Raw genomic sequence first — 19,067 nt, 5'->3', positions numbered from 1 at the left:
CTATTCTCCCCCAATTAGTACACTCTCTGTCTGCTTTATATCATCCTGCTGACAACTCAAGTACTACAGTGGCTTCAAATAGATCAAGGAAAATAGGGGAAAGAGGGGGAAAAAGAAACAAAATAATCAGCAAGATAGATCTGGTCATAATTTAAAAAATTAGGATGAGCAAATAAAGTCAGGCTAGTCTGGAAGGAGAAGGACAAGGGCATGTCCTGGAGACATTACCCAGATTTTTAGGCTTTTGATCTTCTTGAACCATAGCTTGAAACTCTGGAAGATTCAAACTGATTTTATCCTATCCTAGGAAGGGAAAGAAAGACTTGATTAATAAACTGAAAATGTGCAGCTAAGGCAAGCTAAAACTCATTAAGTATCCTGGATTCATAGCTTTTAAAAAATTATAAAAGTAATCTACCTAATTGTTAAGCTCTGTGTCATAGCGGTGTGCCTATACATCGATGAATAGGTGCTAACCCTATACACTTATATACACATGTTCTATCTATGATTGCTCAAGGAAAGAACACACATTAATCTCTATGTACACTCATGTATCTGTGAGAAATAGAAATTTGTTTTCTTTCCAATAAGATCTTGCCTGGCTTTATAATTAATGTTTATAGTAAATACCTTCAAAATTTATCCGTGAAATCCTCAAATATCTTGCCATTGTAAGATAATGTGAGCTTTAGGTTAATTTATTAAAGCCCCTTTTGGCTTCACAGTGATTGAATCTCTGCCCCAAGCCTTAGCCATTCACATACACACCTGAGTGCAGGCCAGATCTTGACTGTGGGCTTCAAGGGGCCTGGTGACTGACATCCATGCTCTCACTTCAAACTCAGCCCTTGTTGAATTCATAAATTTCCCTATTAACTTCAACCCCAAACTAGAGCGCATCATATTGTAAAACTTTCTGTTTTATATTGACTGCTAATGTCTATTAATCAGAGTAAATTTTTAAAAACTTGAGTAAGAGCTTAATTGTTATATATAAACCAGTAGGACTTTATTCAACCCGTAACTTCACCCCCTGCTGCTCTTTCTGGTCTTCGTTTGTCCTACTCCTCCTGTGTCTCTGGCTCACCCTTTCTTCAGCCCATTGAGTGAACATTTTGGTTGTGGTTTTGCTTTTGCTCTCTAGTGATGGGGTCAGGCCAGGCCAAACTGATTCATAAACTGTCTCCTGAGGGATTCTGGGTGGGACAGAAATATGAAGAATTAAGTAGGGTAGAGAAAATGAGCAGAACGTTAACATTCCATACTCATCACACACATACACACACACACACACAGAAAGAGAGAGAGAGAGAGAGAGAGAGGAGTGTGGCTGAGCAGATCTTCTGATCATCAGGGATAGCTAGTAATTTCCGCTGCTTGTTGATCGCGGTCATGTGCCATTCATTGTACTGCGTGCTTTAAATATACTACCTCACATAATCTACTCATGACCCTGTGAAGAATGTATGACTATCCCTATTTTCCAGCTAGGAAAGCTGAGAATAATAGAGGTTACGTGATTTTTTTAAAGTTAGAGATTTATTAAGCACCAAGGCTAGAGCTCTAACATCTCCTGATTCCAAAGCACCTGCTTTCAGCCACTCTGCTACACGTCCTTCCTGATGGGAATCTCCCAGGTGCAGCCACTAAAGGCCTGCTGAAGCCACTGTGACTTCCGATTCTCCCTTTTCAGTCAGGGCAAGGAAAATGCTAATCAGCTCTTTTTCTTCCAGCCCACATCAAGGGATGTAATGTCAGGAGTATGGCCAATGCAGGATCCACCTGTGTATATTCCAGGTCCTTAGGTATACCACAACTTTTTAGAGGTTCTGATAACACATTAGCAGACTAGGGTCTTATCATTGCTGTGGCTTCCAGATAAGGGACAATGCAAATAACTTTGCTTTCTCAAGGAGCAACAGTGACCTGCAGTGGTTAATTCCCAGGTGAGGGTGTGAGTGTGTGTATATACCTGTGAGCACTTTCAGTCACGCCTGTCTGTGAGTCAGACTGATCAGGAACAGAAATATAACAATACCTGGAGGAATTCTTGTGCTGAAAACTTTGTGAAGATGACAAAAGGAGTTCTTACAAATGAGATCACCTGCACCCTGAAGTTGAGTGTATACAGTGTCTTGCTCTTTTCTGCCAGAATTTTGTTCCAGTGGACTTCCCTCAGGCTCTTCCCCTGCTCTGACTCTCCTCAACAATAGGTAGAAAAGAGAGGGAGGGAAGGAGAGGTGGAGGGGATATGCATATTTCCTCCATTTCTCCATTTACAGTTTTGGCTAAGACTTTTGAAAATCTCTGGGTTCTCACCTGCACTGTTCCCTCTGCCTGGCATATCCTCCTCTGCTTCTCTACCTGGTGAACCCACTCAAAGGCTTCCTTTGCTGATATTCTTCATGTCTGCAGGCAGTGTTGGTGGCTCTCTCAGGTCAGTATTCCAACCCTATTATAATATTCTTTTTTTTTTTTACAACCACAAGACCTAATATAATGAATAGGCATATTCTCAGTGCTCAATAAATATTTGTTGAATGAATGTATAAATGGACAAGTAATTGAATGGTTAAAGAAAGAGGTTCCTATTAAATGTTTTCATGTTTCAAGTCCAGTTCACCCCTGAATTTTGGTGTAATTTCCAGTTTCTCAACCATGCACTGATGAGAACTGATATTTGGACTGTGAAATAATGCTAATAGCTATTGTACACTTTTGGGTTTAAATCACATGAAATGGAGAAACCTCATGTTGTTTTTAGTTTGGGGTGTAACCTGGGCATATTTGGCAGAAAAATCTGTTGGCTGCATGGAGAATGGAAGAAACTCATAAAAAGAGATGAAGTGGGAGCTGTTGAACTTGATGTGAGAGAGACTAGGAAAGGAGATGTAGATGATTAAGACAACAGCAATGGAAAATGGAGAAGGGGCCCCAAACTTGGGTTTAGGTGTTCAGACCTAGGGACCAGGCATTATTGTACCTGCCAATCTGGAGACAGAAGATTTAGGAGAAAATAGTCCAAAGATAAAAGTGAGGGGCGGGAAATGGAAGTAAAATGGTCTACACACTTTTAGGAGTTAGCAGGTGGCTCATTTTTTCAGAGAGGCTCTATTTTACATGTGAGAAGAGAGAAGAGCTTTGTAAGGGGCTTTTTTTTTTTTTTTTTTTTTTTGTCAGAGAAGAAGGCCAAATCCAATATGTCTTGTTGGATAGTCCTGCTGATGCTATTTCTTATCTTGTAGAAAGGGCTAGAATAGGACATCAGGAGACCTGGTATTAGAGAGTGCACAATAACTATGATGGGCTGTAGACTTACCATGTCTGAAGTCTGCTTGCTCCCTATTTAAGATATTGGCTTGGGAAACCAGGCTTGCAATTTGTTTAGAGGAAAACTGGCATGAGTTTGGAAGTGCTGATGGTTCTGTTTGGGGCTAAGTAGAGAACTGTGTCTTTTAAAATGGTCTAGATCACTGTTTCCCAGTCTTTAATATGCATAGGAATTTTTGGGGGCCTTTTTAAAATGCACATTCTTGTTGAGTCAGTCTGAAATGGATCCTGAGATTTATTTCTAACAAGCTCCCTGGTGATTCTAATATTGCTGCTCTAGGTACCACACTGTGTGTAGTAAGAGGCTAAACTGTATTCACAGTGAAAAGGCTTTCTAACTTCAGTTCAAAAATGGACCATGTGTCCGACAAAACAACTAATTAATGCTTTAGTTTTCTAATTCATGTAATGGAAATCATGCAATTGCCTCTTTCCCTTACATCTTCTTTTTAGGGATATTCTAAATGATAAGATTTGGGGATCCTCAGCACAAATGCACTAAGTGAGGAGAGATAATTTATCCATAGCTCCATTGGTAGAAACATGAGTGCTTCCATTTTATAATATAGGCATTTGGCATGAGACTCATCATAGTGCACATCCCTGCTCTGCCATCAACCAATTAGATAACCCCAGGCAAGTTATTTTATGTTTCTAAATCTTACCTCATCTATAAAATAAACATTTATACATTCATTGAACCAATATTTATTGACAGCTATTATGTACCAGGCATTGTGCTGCATACTGGGAATATCATAGCAAATAATGCTTTGCCCTCAACAAACTCTTTTCCATGGTGGGAGCTGATGATAAGCAAGTAAAACCAATACACAAAATAATTCAGGGTATGCATCCTATGAAAGGAAAAAAGATGCTTTGATTAAAAAAGAAAAAGTTAGAGGGGCAAAATAAGGATGCTCTGGGGTGGTGAGAATTATGCTTAGATAGGAAGAAAGAAAAGGAGCCAGTCAGGAGAAGATAAAAAAAAGAAAAGCATCATGACTCGAGAGAATGGCACCAATTCTTGAGGCTGGGAAGGTCATGGGTTGTGCTTGGGATTCTAAGTCCAGTGTTGGTGAAGTGCATTAAGGAAGGTGAATGTGGCATTGAATAAGGTTGAAGAAAATGGAGCCAGAACACACGGGACCTCGTAGGCTAAAGAAATAAGTTTGGATTTCATTTTTCATCCTAACAGAAGCAATTGAAATGTTCTACACAGGGAAATTTATTTTTTTGAAAGTTCTCTCTGACTAGTGTTTGCTGACTGGCTGGGAAGGGATCCAAAGGAGAAGTGGCGTGTCCAGTTAGGAGGTGAGAGATGGTGGCTTATGTTAATGTTTGTGGTAATGCTGAAGTTTAGAGACAATTTTCAGAAATACCTGGGAGGTAAAGCAGGACTTGTTGACAGGTGAGAAGAAAGCAGATGGGGTGACCAAAAAGGTAAGATTGAGAGGAAGAATAGAATCAGTGATGGCTTTTAAGTTCCAAGCTTGAGCAACAGGGCAGATGATGGTATCATTTACGGAGCTGGGGATGGTTGAGGAGGCTAATATCTGGAGTGAGGGAATCAAGAACTTAAACAATAATAGTCCCTATCACACAGAGTGGGTCTGAGGACAAAATAGTATAGATGTATATTTTCCTATACAATAGTTAGCACTTAAGTGCTCTATGCGTTATTGTTTTTCTGTTGTCGTTATTATTCTTGAGGGAGTACCCACTGGAGACACCAGGTCCCCTTGATCAGCAAAGACATGATAATTCTCTGGAACTCAACAAATCATACTTTTATTTTCTCCAATGGAAAATAAATGTTACTCTCGAAAACCCTACAATGGTGATAGAAGGATGGGGTGGACTATGTGTGCCTCAAGCGACATCAATCAAACTTTCAGCCAAGTTTTTATTACAAGATCTTTATTTCTGGCAATGATGTAAGAAGCAGAAAGAGCACAGCTGGGTTTTCAGCATTAGGTGGATACCATAAGTTCTGGAAATTGGGAAAAGCACCTTCTAACTTGGAAATTATGCTGATTTGTCTGGAGAAGTTAGAGGGAAAATAAGTACAAACCTTCCCCTAACCCCAACTCCTCATGATACCATTTACAGCGTAAGGAAGAAATCACAGAGCAAGAACGCTCAACTAACAACCCTAGCCAAAAGACTGTATGCTTAGCAAAGACCAAATGGGACAGTTACAGGGCTGTGAGGTGGATGATCTTGCTCTCTGGTTTCTACACCTTACTAGCATGAGAAGGTAGCATGAATTTTAGTAGTTTACCAACCTGGCTGCACATAAAAACTTCTGGCAAGTTTAACAATACAGAGTCCTGGGCCACTCTCAGGAGGTTTAATGCAGTAAGCCCAGCAATCTAGATTTTTTAAGTGGCTTCTACATAATTCTGATGGGATTGGTCTACACATGTAAGTTGGAAATCATTGATCTCACGATCAGAATGTTATATTACGATTTGAAAACTTTGAAATCTATGAATTGCTGTGCGAACATTGGGTAAATCGCTTCATGGTTACTAATGTGATTTCCTGCCTACAAATGAGATATTTTAGCTGATAGACAGCAAGTAGAATGTTTTACGTGGAGGGTACTTGGCATGGGCTATCAAAGATGTTTTGGAATCTCTGTCCTGGTAAGGGCCTCTTTGTCTAGTATCCAATGCTGTTGTTCTTTCAAATGCAATCTATTCACTTCATGACTTCAAGGAGTCGTTTGGTTCCTGACGCATAAGCCATACACAAAGGATCATTGTGAATAAACCAGTTTTTTCATTAACGATTTTAAAGGGGTCAAAGGTCACTCCTCAACATCACCAAACTGGAAGCAATGCAGAGGCACTGGGGATCAGTCCATCCATTGCTGTGTCTCAGTCAGTTTGAGCTGCTATAAGAGAACACCGTAGATGGGTGGCTTAAACAACACACATTTGTTTCTCACAGGTCCAGAGCTTGAGAAGTCCAAGGTGCTGGCAGATCCCTTATCTGGTGAGGGTACCTTCCTAGCTTGCAGGTGATTCTCTTTTTTTTTTTTTTTTAGACAGAATCTTGCTCTGTCTACCAGGCTGGAGTGCAGTGGTGCGATCTCGGCTCACTACAACCTCCGCCTCCCGGGTTCAAGCGATTCCTCTGCCTCAGCCTCCCAAATAGCTGGGACTACAGGCGCTTGCCACCACACCCAGCTAATTTTTATATTTTTAGTAGAGATGGGGGTTTCACCATATTGGCCAGGCTGGTCTTGAACTCCTGACCTCGTGATCCACCCACCTTGGCCTCCCAAAGTGCTGGGATTACAGGCATGAGCCACCGCGCCCAGCCAGAAGATTGTCTGTTTTCTGTGTCCTCACATGGCAGAGCACAAAGAGGGCAAGCTCTTATGTGTTTTCTCATGAGGTGATTGGGAGGACTCCAACCTTGTGACTTAATTACCTTCCAAAGACCCTACTCCCTAAAATACCATCACATTGGGAGTTAGGATTTCACCATATGAGTTTGCGAGGGCCACAAACAATGCTAGGTAACAAAAACATGAGCAGGATGGGTGGCAAGATTTAGGCTTCAGTATTCTTCAAGGGCCCTATGGGGAAACCAAATTTCTTGGGACTAGGAAGAATCCAGAACACTCTAAATTCCTGGCACAATCCAACCAGCTCATAGCACTGAAGTGCCAAGTTCCATACCATGAATTCTCAAGGCTTGCACCATAAGCTGGGATCTGTGACATGAACATCAGGCAAAATGAGACAGCCCTCACTATTGGGCCCCGAGATACTTAACCTATCAAATGCTTTGCTAGAAGGCTGAGGGTGAGGCTTAGAGACGTTGGTTGTCTGATGTAGAGAGATGCGGAAGTCCTGGGAGGCCCATGGAGAGATGGCGGTGCAAAGCTGTCTTCTGTACAAGGGAGAACAAACCATAAGGAAAAAGAATCTTTGAGGTTGAGAGGGGCAAAGGAACCCCTGCAGAAAGAAAACAGAATTTCCTAGGGAATTGGGACTCTCTGCCAACCTCTCCCAACTCCTGCCTGCAATGTCTCCTCTCCAGTCCGGGTCCGGTGTAACTGTGCTATTCTCTTGCTGCTTTCTAGCCATCCCCCTCCTTGTGTTGCTGGTGGTTTGTAGCACAGGGCCTGTCGCGTTGTCTGGGTGCCACGATGGAAGGCTACATTCTTCTTCCCCATCCAAGTTTGATCTGTCTACTCTCACCCCTGAGGTTATTAAATTGGCAAGGAAATATATGAAATCGGCATTCTTGAATGGCTCTTTAACTCTGGGCAAGGAAAGGGAAGACTATTTCCATGGTTGAAGTATTCCAACCAATTCAGAGAAAAATACCACATGAAGTCAAAATATGATCGTCCTGGCCAAGCAAGGGTTTTCCTTTATAACCATGCTGACATGCAAGGTTTTTACAGCCATGCCTCTCCCCTGCTGTCAGTGGTATTGCCTGCTTTCTCCAGCTGGGGGATGTCAGTTCAGCAGAGGTAGGGGAAGGATTTCATCTGTGGGAGGTGGTAGAAAGAAGAGAGTCCCTGGGAGGATATAAACTCTGCAGTGTGAAGGAGGAGTAAAATATCCATTCTAGGAGAGGGACAAAAAGGAGCCTCGTTAGAGTAAAAAAGAGCTGCAAAACCTTAATTGAAAATAGATTTGGAGAGGCATTTTTAAATGTCATCTTTCTGGAGGGAAAGAAGCAACTTACTAAGCAATACATTTCATTTGTATAAAGTTTAAAACCAGGCAAAACTCCTCTATGCTGATGAAAGTTAGAAGTGTCTGGTGTTGCAGAATACTGTATGCTGTGAGGGTGGGGGGATTTTAACTGGGAAGGAATGCAAGGGGGAATTCTTAGGGGCTAGACATGTTCTGTATCTTGATCTGACTGGTGGTTAGCCAGCTGTATTCACAGGTAAAACTCCCTCAAGCCGTACACTAAGATTTGCATATTTTTCTATATGTAATTCATTACTCAATACAAAAATTTAAAGTGAAACTTCTTTTTTGCCCACTTATGGATGTGGCATTGGGATACAGGGCATCTGAGTGCTCAGCCGAGGATGAGGACGCGTTAGTAAAACTGTGGAGGACGCATTAGTAAAACTGTGGAGCACGCCAGGAACAGTCAGAGCCTGATGTGGCAGGAGGACCGGGGGCTTCTGCTGTGAGCAAACCTGGGTCTGCATCCTGCCTGCAGGGTTTACCGTGTGTTTTGAACAAGCTTTACTTTTCTCTCAGGCTCAGTTTTCTTCTCTTAAGTGTGGATAATAACATTTACCTTTAAATGTTGTTTGATCCAAATACTATATGTTCTCACTTATAAGTGGGAGGGGAGCATTGAGTATACATGGACACAAAGAAGGGAACAACAAACAGTGGGGCCCACCTGAGGGTGGAGGGGCAGAGGAGGGTGAGGATGGAAAAACTACCTACAGGGTACTATACTTATTACCTGGGTGATGAAATAATCTGTACACCAAACCACTGTGACACGCAATTTACTCATGTAACAAACTTGCACATGTACCCCTGAACCTGAAAGCTGGAAAGAAAAAAAAAATGCTGTTTGGAGGATTCAGCAAAATAATGTACATAGGTATCTTGCCAAACACTTAAAATATAGATCAAAAATGGCATTTATTTTAATAGCTAGAAGATACGTGTCCACACGGACTATGATGCTAAAAAATTTGAGTCATAAAAATCAGATTTTTTTTTTTTTTTTTTTTGAGACGCAGACTCACTCTATCACCTGGGCTGGAGTGCAGTGGCATGATCATAGCTCACTGCAGCCTCGACTTCCCAGGCTCAAGCCATCCTCCTACCTCAGCCTCCCCAGTAGCTGGGACTACAGGTGCGTGCCACTGCACCTGGCTAATTTTTGTATTTTTTGTAGATAAGAGGGTTTTGCCATGTTGCCCAGGCTAATCTCAAACTCCTGACCTCAAGAGACCTGTCTGCCTCAGCTTCTCAAAGTGCTGGGATTACAGGAGTGAGCCGCCATGCCCGGCCAAAAATTAGATTTCTATTGCAAAATGTCCTTGGGAATAAAGTTATGAATCTAAATAATTATTTAATAATAAAACACTCCACTTATTTCTAAGTATATATTATTTACATATGTTTAACTATTAAAATATTTTGTTATTAAAATTATTTGAAGTTGAATGAATTCTGTGATGTGAGATCTTCGACAAATTATTTAACATCCTTCAGTGTGTTTCTATGAAATGGGGATTAAAGAGATGATTTCATAGGCCGGGCACATTGGCTCACACCTCTAATCCCAGCACTTTGGGAGGCTGAGGCGGGTGGATCACCTGAGGTTGGGAGTTCAAGACCAGCCTGACCAACATGGAGAAACCCCGTCTCTACTAAAAATACAAAATTAGCCAGGCATGGTGGCATCTGCCTGTAATCCCAGCTACTTGGGAGGCTGAGGCAGGAGAATCACTTGAACCCGGGAGGCAGAGGTTGCAGTGAGCTGAGATCGCGCCATTGCATTCCAGCCTGGGTAACAAGAGTGAAATTCCATCTCAAAAAAAAAAAAAAAAAAAGAAAAAGAAAGAAAAAAGATGATTTCATTAGTATTATAATGATTCAACTTGGTATTATCAAATGTGCCTTGCAATGTACCTGACATGCTGTTAGTTTCAGTTCAATGATTCAATTCAGCAGATACTTACTTAATGCTGAATATAAACCAGATATCGTTTTAGTTCTTGGGAATTAAAAACAAGACCACCACATAGCCTCTGGCTTCTGGAAGCTTCCAATCTAGTGGGAAAGACAGTCACATGTGCATTTATAAAACAATGTGATAAATGTTTTACTAGTGCTGCAGAAGCCACAGGAGGCATTGCACTATAGTCAGTTAGAAGACAACATGCAGGGGTTGGTGGGTATATTTAACCTTAAAAGGGGCATAATGAGACTAGAAAATTGTGATTTAAGGCTACCACATGTTTGAAAGAGTCAGTGGCCAAAGGGTTATTTATATTTTAGAATTACAAGCTTATCTGTAACCAGGAGTGTTTTGCATTAGAAGTGGATATGTTAAAACGGCAAATGGAAAGCACTTTCAAACTGTAGTGAGTCAAAAGGGGAATAGAATGGAATCCTCAGTAGGGAGGACGCTAATTCCATTGACTCCAGTCCACATCAAATGCTGTCACTCTGGTTGGGGACTATGTCTGGGCATGAGAAGGAGGACCAATTCTTCCAAGGCAGTATTGAGTCATGTCTACTTTGAGAAGCTGGTGAAAGTTATGAACTCTTTCCAAGGAAAAATAAACTTGTAAACAAATGAAGCAGTCATCTCAGAGGTTATTTTCCTTCTGAAAGTTAGGTTCAGAATCTCTGTTTTAAAAGAAAACTCATATTGCTGCACTTTCTCCCCTCTCTGAAGAACCAATAAATAGTAGCAACTTCATCAATTATATTGCCATATCAACACTCTTGATCCTCAAATCACTTCTGATCAGTTCTCTGAATGTGCGATAACCTTTTTTGTACCCCATCTTACCTGACATTTCATTGTACTTAGATGTGAGTCTTTTCCAAGATGAAGATCTCAGAGAAAACCCAATTACAATTTAGATGCTGTACTATTTATCAAACCCTCTTAAGAGTAACCTAAATGTCCAACAACGATAGACTGGATTAAGAAAATGTGGCACATATACACCATGGAATACTATGCAGCCATAAAAAATGGTGAGTTCATGTCCTTTGTAGGGACATGGATGAAACTGGAAACCATCATTCTCAGCAAACTATCGCAAGGACAAAAAACCAAACACCGCATGTTCTCACTCATAGGTGGGAATTGAACAATGAGAACACATGGACACAGGAAGGGGAACATCACACACCGGGGACTGTTGTGGGGTCGGGGAAGCGGTGAGGGATAGCATTAGGAGATATACCTAATGCTAAATGATGAGTTAATGGGTGCAGCACACCAGCATGGCACATGTATACATATGTAACAAACCTGCACGTTGTGCACATGTACCCTAAAACTTAAAGTATAATAATAATAAAATTAAAAAAAATTAATAGATCAAATATTTCTATACAAACATTTACTACTACTTTGAATAATGAATGAAAATTACTATTTTTAGTTCCATGATTTAGAAATTAGCCTAGGACAGTGGGACATGTGGCTCACAAGAACCATCTGTCCCTGCCTATTTGCTAATTCTTACCTCATATTGCTGAGGATCAAGTCTTCTTTCATGATCTTCTTGAGAGATTCTGATGAACCATTTTTGTTTTATGTTTTATCAGCAAGCTCCTGAAGATACAATGCCTGGAAGGTGGAATTTGGAAGCAAGGCAGCTGCATTCCTGTGGTGTGTGAGCCACCCCCTCCTGTGTTTGAAGGCATGTATGAATGTACCAATGGCTTCAACCTGGACAGCCAGTGTGTGCTCAACTGTAACCAGGAACGTGAAAAGGTAAGGAACATTTTTTGAACTTATTTTGGATCAGGCTGTGCTCTAATCTTGATGCCCAATCCAAGAAATTTGAGAAATGAAATTTCTAAAGAATTCCAACAGGCAGGGACTTGGGATTCTATTCGGGAGTGTTGGTATTATGCAATAGAAAATTCAGAGAATACCACATTTTTTAAATGTTCTCTCCTGAGTTCAGAACTTTCTTTGAGGTAAGAAGAATCCAATGGGTAGAGTACCAGGTATATTCCAAAAAGAATGCTGGGATCCTGATTTAGCAATGTGATCTCCTCTCATGGATGGCCACTGACATAAGTTGGCTACAAATACTGGTATTATTATTTTTCTAGAACAGAGTCCTGAACAGAAACACAAATTCCTCGGCAAAGCTGGAAGTGCTGTTTGACTCTTCCCCTCCCTAGGATTTTGGCACAAAAGGTCTCAAATGAAAAACACAGTCTTATCTTTGTTGTGTGACTAAAAGCAATTTTATTTTAGAATCTTTCAAGCCTCACACACATACATGAGACAGGAAGTCAAGCAGACTTCCTAGGCAAAAGTCAGTGTCCTTGCCTGCTCCCTTGGCACCTGCTATCTTAGTTTCCAGTACTCCAAGGTAAGCCCCATGGAACAGATGTGAAAAGAATATGGCAGAAAATGAGACCCCTGAAAAATCGAGCACATCCATTTGCACTGATGGGTTAAGGAATCATCAAGTTGACCAGATGAAGGGAGGGCTACCTACATTTCTAAAATCTTACTTTTTGGGGTTTTGAGAGTTAGTGCTACCTCTGTGTTCTAGACAGAGTATAATTTGTGAAGCCAAGAGTTACATACACCAGCACACATGTGGAGAAAGGGAATAGAATTTTGGTGAGACCAAAAGCAACTACGATGTGTCCATTTAAGCAGAAAGGCAAAAACACACCTTTAGGAAATATTATGAATTGGTTTCACTGGATGAAACTCATCTTGAAAAAATCTGACATTTGCCACAAGCAACATTTGTGTGATAGTAGGGATGAATCAGTGGAAAACAATACCATCTGGGAAACAATTCCAAAAATAGCTCTGAATACATGAGCTTCGGTTGATAGCTGATTGTGTTCGTATATATAAAGGAAAATACATTGTTAATACATTTCATTAGTGGAAAAAAATTGTCATCATGATTCCTCTGCCTGGAAAAAGCAAAGAATTTTTTTTTTTTTTTTTTTGGCTAGTAACAACATGTTGTTTCAATAGTGTCTTTTGGTCCAGGTTCTAGAACTGGAGAATACTACCACTTAATCATACCATTTTTTTCAACTCTCAATAAAGTTAACAAAACAATAATTAAGATGTTTACTTTTGATATTCTAGCTTCCCATCCTCTGCACTAAAGAGGGCCTGTGGACCCAGGAGTTTAAGTTGTGTGAGAATCTGCAAGGAGAATGCCCACCACCCCCCTCAGAGCTGAATTCTGTGGAGTACAAATGTGAACAAGGATATGGGATTGGTAAGGATAGGAGTGAATCTTAAAGTCAATTTCTATGTCATTCTTTCATTAAGCACAGCTGAATTTTTTTAAATTTTATTTATTTATTTTTTTCAGACGGAGTCTTGCTCTGTCGCCCAGGCTGGAGCGCAGTGGCACAATCTCGGCTCACTGCAACCTCCACTTCCCGGGTTCAAGCAATTCTCCTGCCTCAGCCTCCCAAGTAGCTGGGACTACATATGCCGGCCACCATGCCTGGCTAATTTTTGTGTTTTTAGTAGAGATGGGGCTTCACCAGGTTGGCCAGGCTGGTCTCAAACTCCTGACCTCAGGTGATCCACCCACCTCAGCTGGGATTACAGGCATGAGCCACTGCACCCAGCCTGCCCAGCTGAATCTCGAACCAGACACTGTTCTCCCTGCAGAGTTGATTGAAATGCAAGTTGACTCTTAGCTGCTTTAGTAAAACTGAGATTTATGGCAACTTTGAGGGGCCTAGACCAGATGGATTTGTGGTATGGTTTGTAGCTCCAAGATGAAAGGTGGGACTGTGCAGCCACATAGCATGTGTCTGCTGGGCTCCTCCATTCTACTTCATTCTCTGTGGTTGTTACTGGAGTGGAGAATTACTGAAAGGGATGATTTGAGATTCCTCTTTCATGCATCATTCTTCAGCCATTCTTTCTCTGCAGAGGAATAGGCTCCAGAGTCGTGGACAACTTCTTATTCAAGCAATTACAATTAAAGGTCTTTGTGGCCAGAGCTGATTTATAGTGATGTTAACTTTGCCTTGGCTGGCCCTAAATATCATAGGAAAGAGTTGTAGCTGATGCGAAACCTTGTAAGATTACTCCTAAATTCTGAACTGCATTAGCAAGGAATAATTTTATCGGACATTCTAACCAATGCCAATGAGTATAATTTGCATTAATTAGGAAGCTCATTGCCATCTTCAAGGTGCTCTTTGCACAGTGATGTTTGTGGTCAGGCATAGAGTATCAGGGAATTCAGATGTGCCTCTTGGGTGGTATTTCACAAACAGATTCTCATCCTCCAAGCCTCCAATTTCTGCATTAAAATATCATATACTCACATATCTAGAGGGCTTAAGAGGGATGTAGTTCTTTTGATTGTTTTAAAAGTCACTGAAAAACATAGAAACATAGATAGTAAGGACTAAAAAGAAACTTGGAAATCATCAGATCTATAGATGAGGAAATAGAGAACATAGAGAGTGTATTTTCTCTTAATATAATTTTAGGAGACATTTGGACTCTGTGTGGAAGGGAATAGAGCAAGATTTTTCTACAAGAGATAAACACATGCCCAAAGTCTCTGCTTCTGATTCTTCACTGCTTCCTCCTTTAATCAAATAGGTTTATTGGCTGCCAATGCAATTATCTTTAGTGCAGCAATAGAAAGAATAGTCTCTGGAGTAATTTTATAATCTCTGGGCCATTTCCCACCACCCACCACCACCACCACCAGCATGTCAAGTTCTTAGGTAGTAGTTGTTGCAATTATAAGCTTCCAGGAGACCATGTAAACAGGAATATTAGACAGACTTAAAAGTTATGAGCCAATCAGGATAGACTTTGTCTAGCTAGAGTCCTGGAGGGGATCTTGGAGGCCAGCTGGGCCAAGAGTTAATCTTTCAATTACTACATCATGTAGAAATTCAGGCATTCCAGAGGAGGAGTTATCCTGGACAAGACAGAGGAGGGGACACTCGGGGCAAGTGGAGTTAGGTTGGGGCAGAGTCTCTTTACCAATTAGTGTGAAGGTACTCCTACAGGAACACAGTAGATGAATATCAGCCCTGCTTACAACATCATAATATGGTGACCCATAATGAAAGCAATTGTTCTTTAAAAACTCAAAGCTATTGATTCCTGAAAGAAAAAGAATGAGATCTGGGAAGTTCAAGTCTCTGCTGTAAACTTCTGTTCTTTCAGGTGCAGTGTGTTCCCCATTGTGTGTAATCCCCCCCAGTGACACCGTGATGCTGCCTGAGAATATCACTGCTGACACTCTGGAGCACTGGATGGAACCTGTCAAAGTCCAGGTGAGGAAAGGGACATTGTTATGTGCCAAAGATGTGAGTCTGCTGAGCAACACTTGGAGCATTATTTTTTGGAGTAATTTCAGAGGCTTTCAAAGCATCCTCAAAGCAAACAACCAAGTGGATTATTCCTAGAAAGAAGGATTAAACATTGAAAAAAGAAAAGAGGGAAGCTTGAAAACAAAGATATCCCACATCTAAAGGAAAGTTTGAAATATAAGATGGAAAGAAGGCTTAAAGACATAAGAAACAGAAAGGAAAATTACTACTAATGAAAAATGGGACAGGACAGGTTAGGATGGATAAGCCAAAGAAATGTATAAAGATGAAAGAAGGATGTAAATAAAAGGATGGATTAGAAAAGATGAAAATAAAACTGCAAGCAAGGGAGTGCCTAAAGGAACTGAGTAAGAAGAGAATTGCCTTTCCTTTATCCATCTCCCACCCTTTCTAAACCTGAAATCCTTTTCCTGGGACATCTGCTATTCAAAGTCAGTCATCAGCAAAATCGGCGACATCCACAGCCTCCTCTCTGGGCTTTCTTTCCATTTGCTTCCTTTTCTATCTGAAACCTGGCTCTCCACTGGGGACTCTGCCTCCCAGGCAAGGCTCATTCTTTGCTGCTTTCTCCCTCATGCCCCTCCTAACCCTGGGCCTGCAAGAAGGGTAGGCATCATCCTCTCTCCTCATTGCCGTTTGCAAACCATTTTTCCTTCCTCCCCTGTAAAATTACTCCCATTTGAATCCAATGTCAACAGAATGAACCACTCACTTCCCTCAATGCTGCTGTCATCTTCTGACCTTATGGCAACCCTCTCCTTACCTCTGAAACACTTTGGCTCCTGGGGCTTGGCCACATTAGCCAGCCCTCCTGTCAAAACTCGCATTGATGTCTACATCTGCACATTTGATTCTTCTGAAACCAGGATTCTCAGCTCTGTGGCTTCCTTTTCTCCTGTGGCCGCCTTTTCCTTTCTGACTCCATCTCCCTCATGCTTTCTTTGGCCCACCCTAATCTTGCCTTGGTGGCTTCTTGGCTGTTTCCTAAACATGCCAGCCACACCCTCACCTCAGAACTTTTGCGCTTATGCTTCCTTCAGCCCAGGATGTTCTTCTCCAGAATATCTGCATGGTTTGCTCCTTTCTGTCTTACAGATTTGTACTCAAATGTCAGGAAGGCCCTCTTTGGTTATTCTATTAATATCTAACATTTTAACTCCCCTGACACTTTGTCTCCTTTCCCTCTTTTATTTTTCCTCCTTAGGACTTATCATTACCAAGAGTATTACATATTTTACTTACCTATCTATTATCTTTTTCTGCCATTATAATAAAAAGCTCATTGATAGATTATTGTCTGTTTTATTCATTATTATATCCCTAGATCCTAAAACAGTGCCTAGTATTTGATACGTGCTCAATAAATATTTGTGAAATGGATGAATGAAAAAGAGAAAGAAAAGGCTATGCAAGAGCTAAATGGAGAAAATCGTGTTGTAAACTAATTGTTTCTTCTTAGAATAGGGGAGAGTGGGGGTATCAGAAAGCCTAAGAGCTTGGTTACTTTATTATTAGACTGTTTAACAAAATTCTTGCGAGTCTGTTCCCATTGGATGACCAAAAGAGGACTCCAGAGATATGCCACATTTCATTCAAACATTATCCTCAGGTCTCTGCTTTTTCCTCACAGGTTAATTGTGCTTTATTATGGGCATGGATTTGTGTCAAAGCAGGAGGTTCAAGGAAAAAAGTACTCTAAGTGTGATTTGGGTGAGGAATGGAAAATAACACAATCCTGTTAATTCAGTTAGTCATTCATTCAACATTTACTGAGGCTTATTATGTGCCATGAGCTATGCTGAGTGCTGGGATGTGGAGGTGAAAAATAATAGTCCCTCTGTGTAGGACTTACAATTTGGCCACAAAAGCAGATACCTATGATGATGTCACATGGGAAAATGTTTGAACATAGTATAGGTGTTATGGGAACACCTGAGAGGAAGCAACCAAGTCTTTTGCTCAGGAGCCTGGTGGAGTTGGGGAAGGATCAATGGAAACTGACCAAAAAGCTTTTCCTCTGGGTCGTAAACTGTGATCAAAAAGAGCACTCAAGAGGGTAAGAAGTAGTAAATATTCCATCTGGCTGAAACCAGGGTATGTGTGGTACTGAGAGGAAAGATGGTGGTAAAAGAATGAGGTCAGGAGAAGCAGGCAGGCAAGATCCTGCCAGGCATTGCCTGCCCTTCCTAGGATGTCAAGCCTCATGAGAACTCTGAGTGGAGGTGGAGTGCACCTCAGTGCTGAGGGCAGTGTGAAGACTGCATTGGAGTATGAAGGAGAGGGCCAGAAAACACCTCCGCAGGTTCTTCCATCCCCTGGCCTTTCCAGATTTTCAGTTTCACTCTCCAGTCTGTTGTTAAGGTTTAGCTAAACTACAGCAGCTGGAATTACAGTGCCCTGGAGAAAGAGTTTCTGCCTCATGTTTCATGGTGTGCCAGATGGTCTAGACCCTTTCTTTCAGCCCCATAAACTCAGTGTGCTATGACGAAAAACTCCCCTTTCTCTGTAAGCAGGCAAAGGGAGAAAGGCTTGGGCATGCACGAGCCTTTTCTTTCTCTTGGGCATAAACTGAAATAGATCCTTCTGCATTTGCTTCACCATCCACTATCCACAAGGCGTCTGTTGGGAACAGTCAAAGATGCAGGGTCTGTGAGGCCTGAGCGCAAGCCTTCCAGTCAGCAGGGTTTCTTCCACCTCTGTGTTTCTAATGGAACATTCCAGAAAATGACAGTCCATTTGTCTTCATGAAGACAGCAGGGATACCAATTACAGTGACTTGACTCTAAACTGGAAAACAATTTTCTTTATTCTATTAAAGCCTCCCTTTTTTCAGCTGTCCTTTTGGGGAAATCATTATTGTTTATGTACTTCTATTCCATAGCATTTTGTTCTTGTTTATATTCCTGATGCCTTTTTCAGTGCCTGGCACTTTGTGGGTTTCTTAGAAACATTGGTTGAATAAGCAAAGAAACTGTTGTAGCACCATTTTCTTTCTTTCTATTTAATTTAATTTAATTTTAAGTACCAGGTTACAGATGCAGAACGTGCAGGTTTGTTACATGGGTAAACGTGGTGGTGGTTTGCTACACCTATCAATCAACCCATCACCTACATATTAAGCCCCACATGCATTAGCTATTTGTCCTGATACTCTCCCTCCCTCTGGCCCCCTGACAGGTCCTAGTGTGTGTTAATTTCCTCCCTGTATCCATGTGTTCTGATTGTTCAGCTCCCACTTACAAGTGAGAACATGCAGGTAGCACCATCTTCTACTTCGGAAGTAAATGCATATTTTTTTCTGAGTCTGGATGTATTTCAGCAGCTTCTTATTGACATATCCTTGTCAATTCTAAGTTGACCACCTCAGAAAAAAAAATATGGAACATCTTCCTTAAGCCAGTATATCAAACATGATCATTTGTATCATTGCATTTATCATGACTATGATTTAGTCAGTAAATCCTTGGTTTTTGACATAGGTTGACCAGACATGATTTTGAAGATGTTAGCAGAGAAACACTGAAGACCCTTCAATGAAAAATACATATTTTCTAAAAGCTGAATTTTTAACTCATGAGCTCTGTTATTCACCAACTGCATAACCTTAGGCAATTTACTAGCGAGTGCTTCCTTTTCCTCATGTGTAAGTGGAAATAACACTGA

At 41.1% G+C, this 19,067-nt stretch overlaps 1 protein-coding gene across 1 annotated transcript in view; it reads left to right on the top strand.

Moving 5' to 3' along the window:
• PAPPA2 (pappalysin 2) overlaps positions 1 to 19,067 on the top strand; it is a 302,050-nt gene that overhangs the window by 229,410 nt on the left and 53,573 nt on the right. The window contains exons 18-20 of the mRNA XM_024232330.2: positions 11,640 to 11,808; positions 13,168 to 13,303; positions 15,238 to 15,347. Of these exons, the coding sequence (XP_024088098.2) occupies positions 11,640 to 11,808; positions 13,168 to 13,303; positions 15,238 to 15,347 (415 nt within the window). The remainder of the gene's footprint in view (positions 1 to 11,639; positions 11,809 to 13,167; positions 13,304 to 15,237; positions 15,348 to 19,067) is intronic.

Source organism: Pongo abelii, chromosome 1 (genome assembly GCF_028885655.2).
Source record: "Pongo abelii isolate AG06213 chromosome 1, NHGRI_mPonAbe1-v2.0_pri, whole genome shotgun sequence".
In the NCBI taxonomy this organism is placed as follows: Eukaryota; Metazoa; Chordata; class Mammalia; order Primates; family Hominidae; genus Pongo; species Pongo abelii.
The sequence above is the reverse complement of the archived record's forward strand: the minus strand, read 5'-3'. Positions and strand labels throughout refer to the sequence as shown.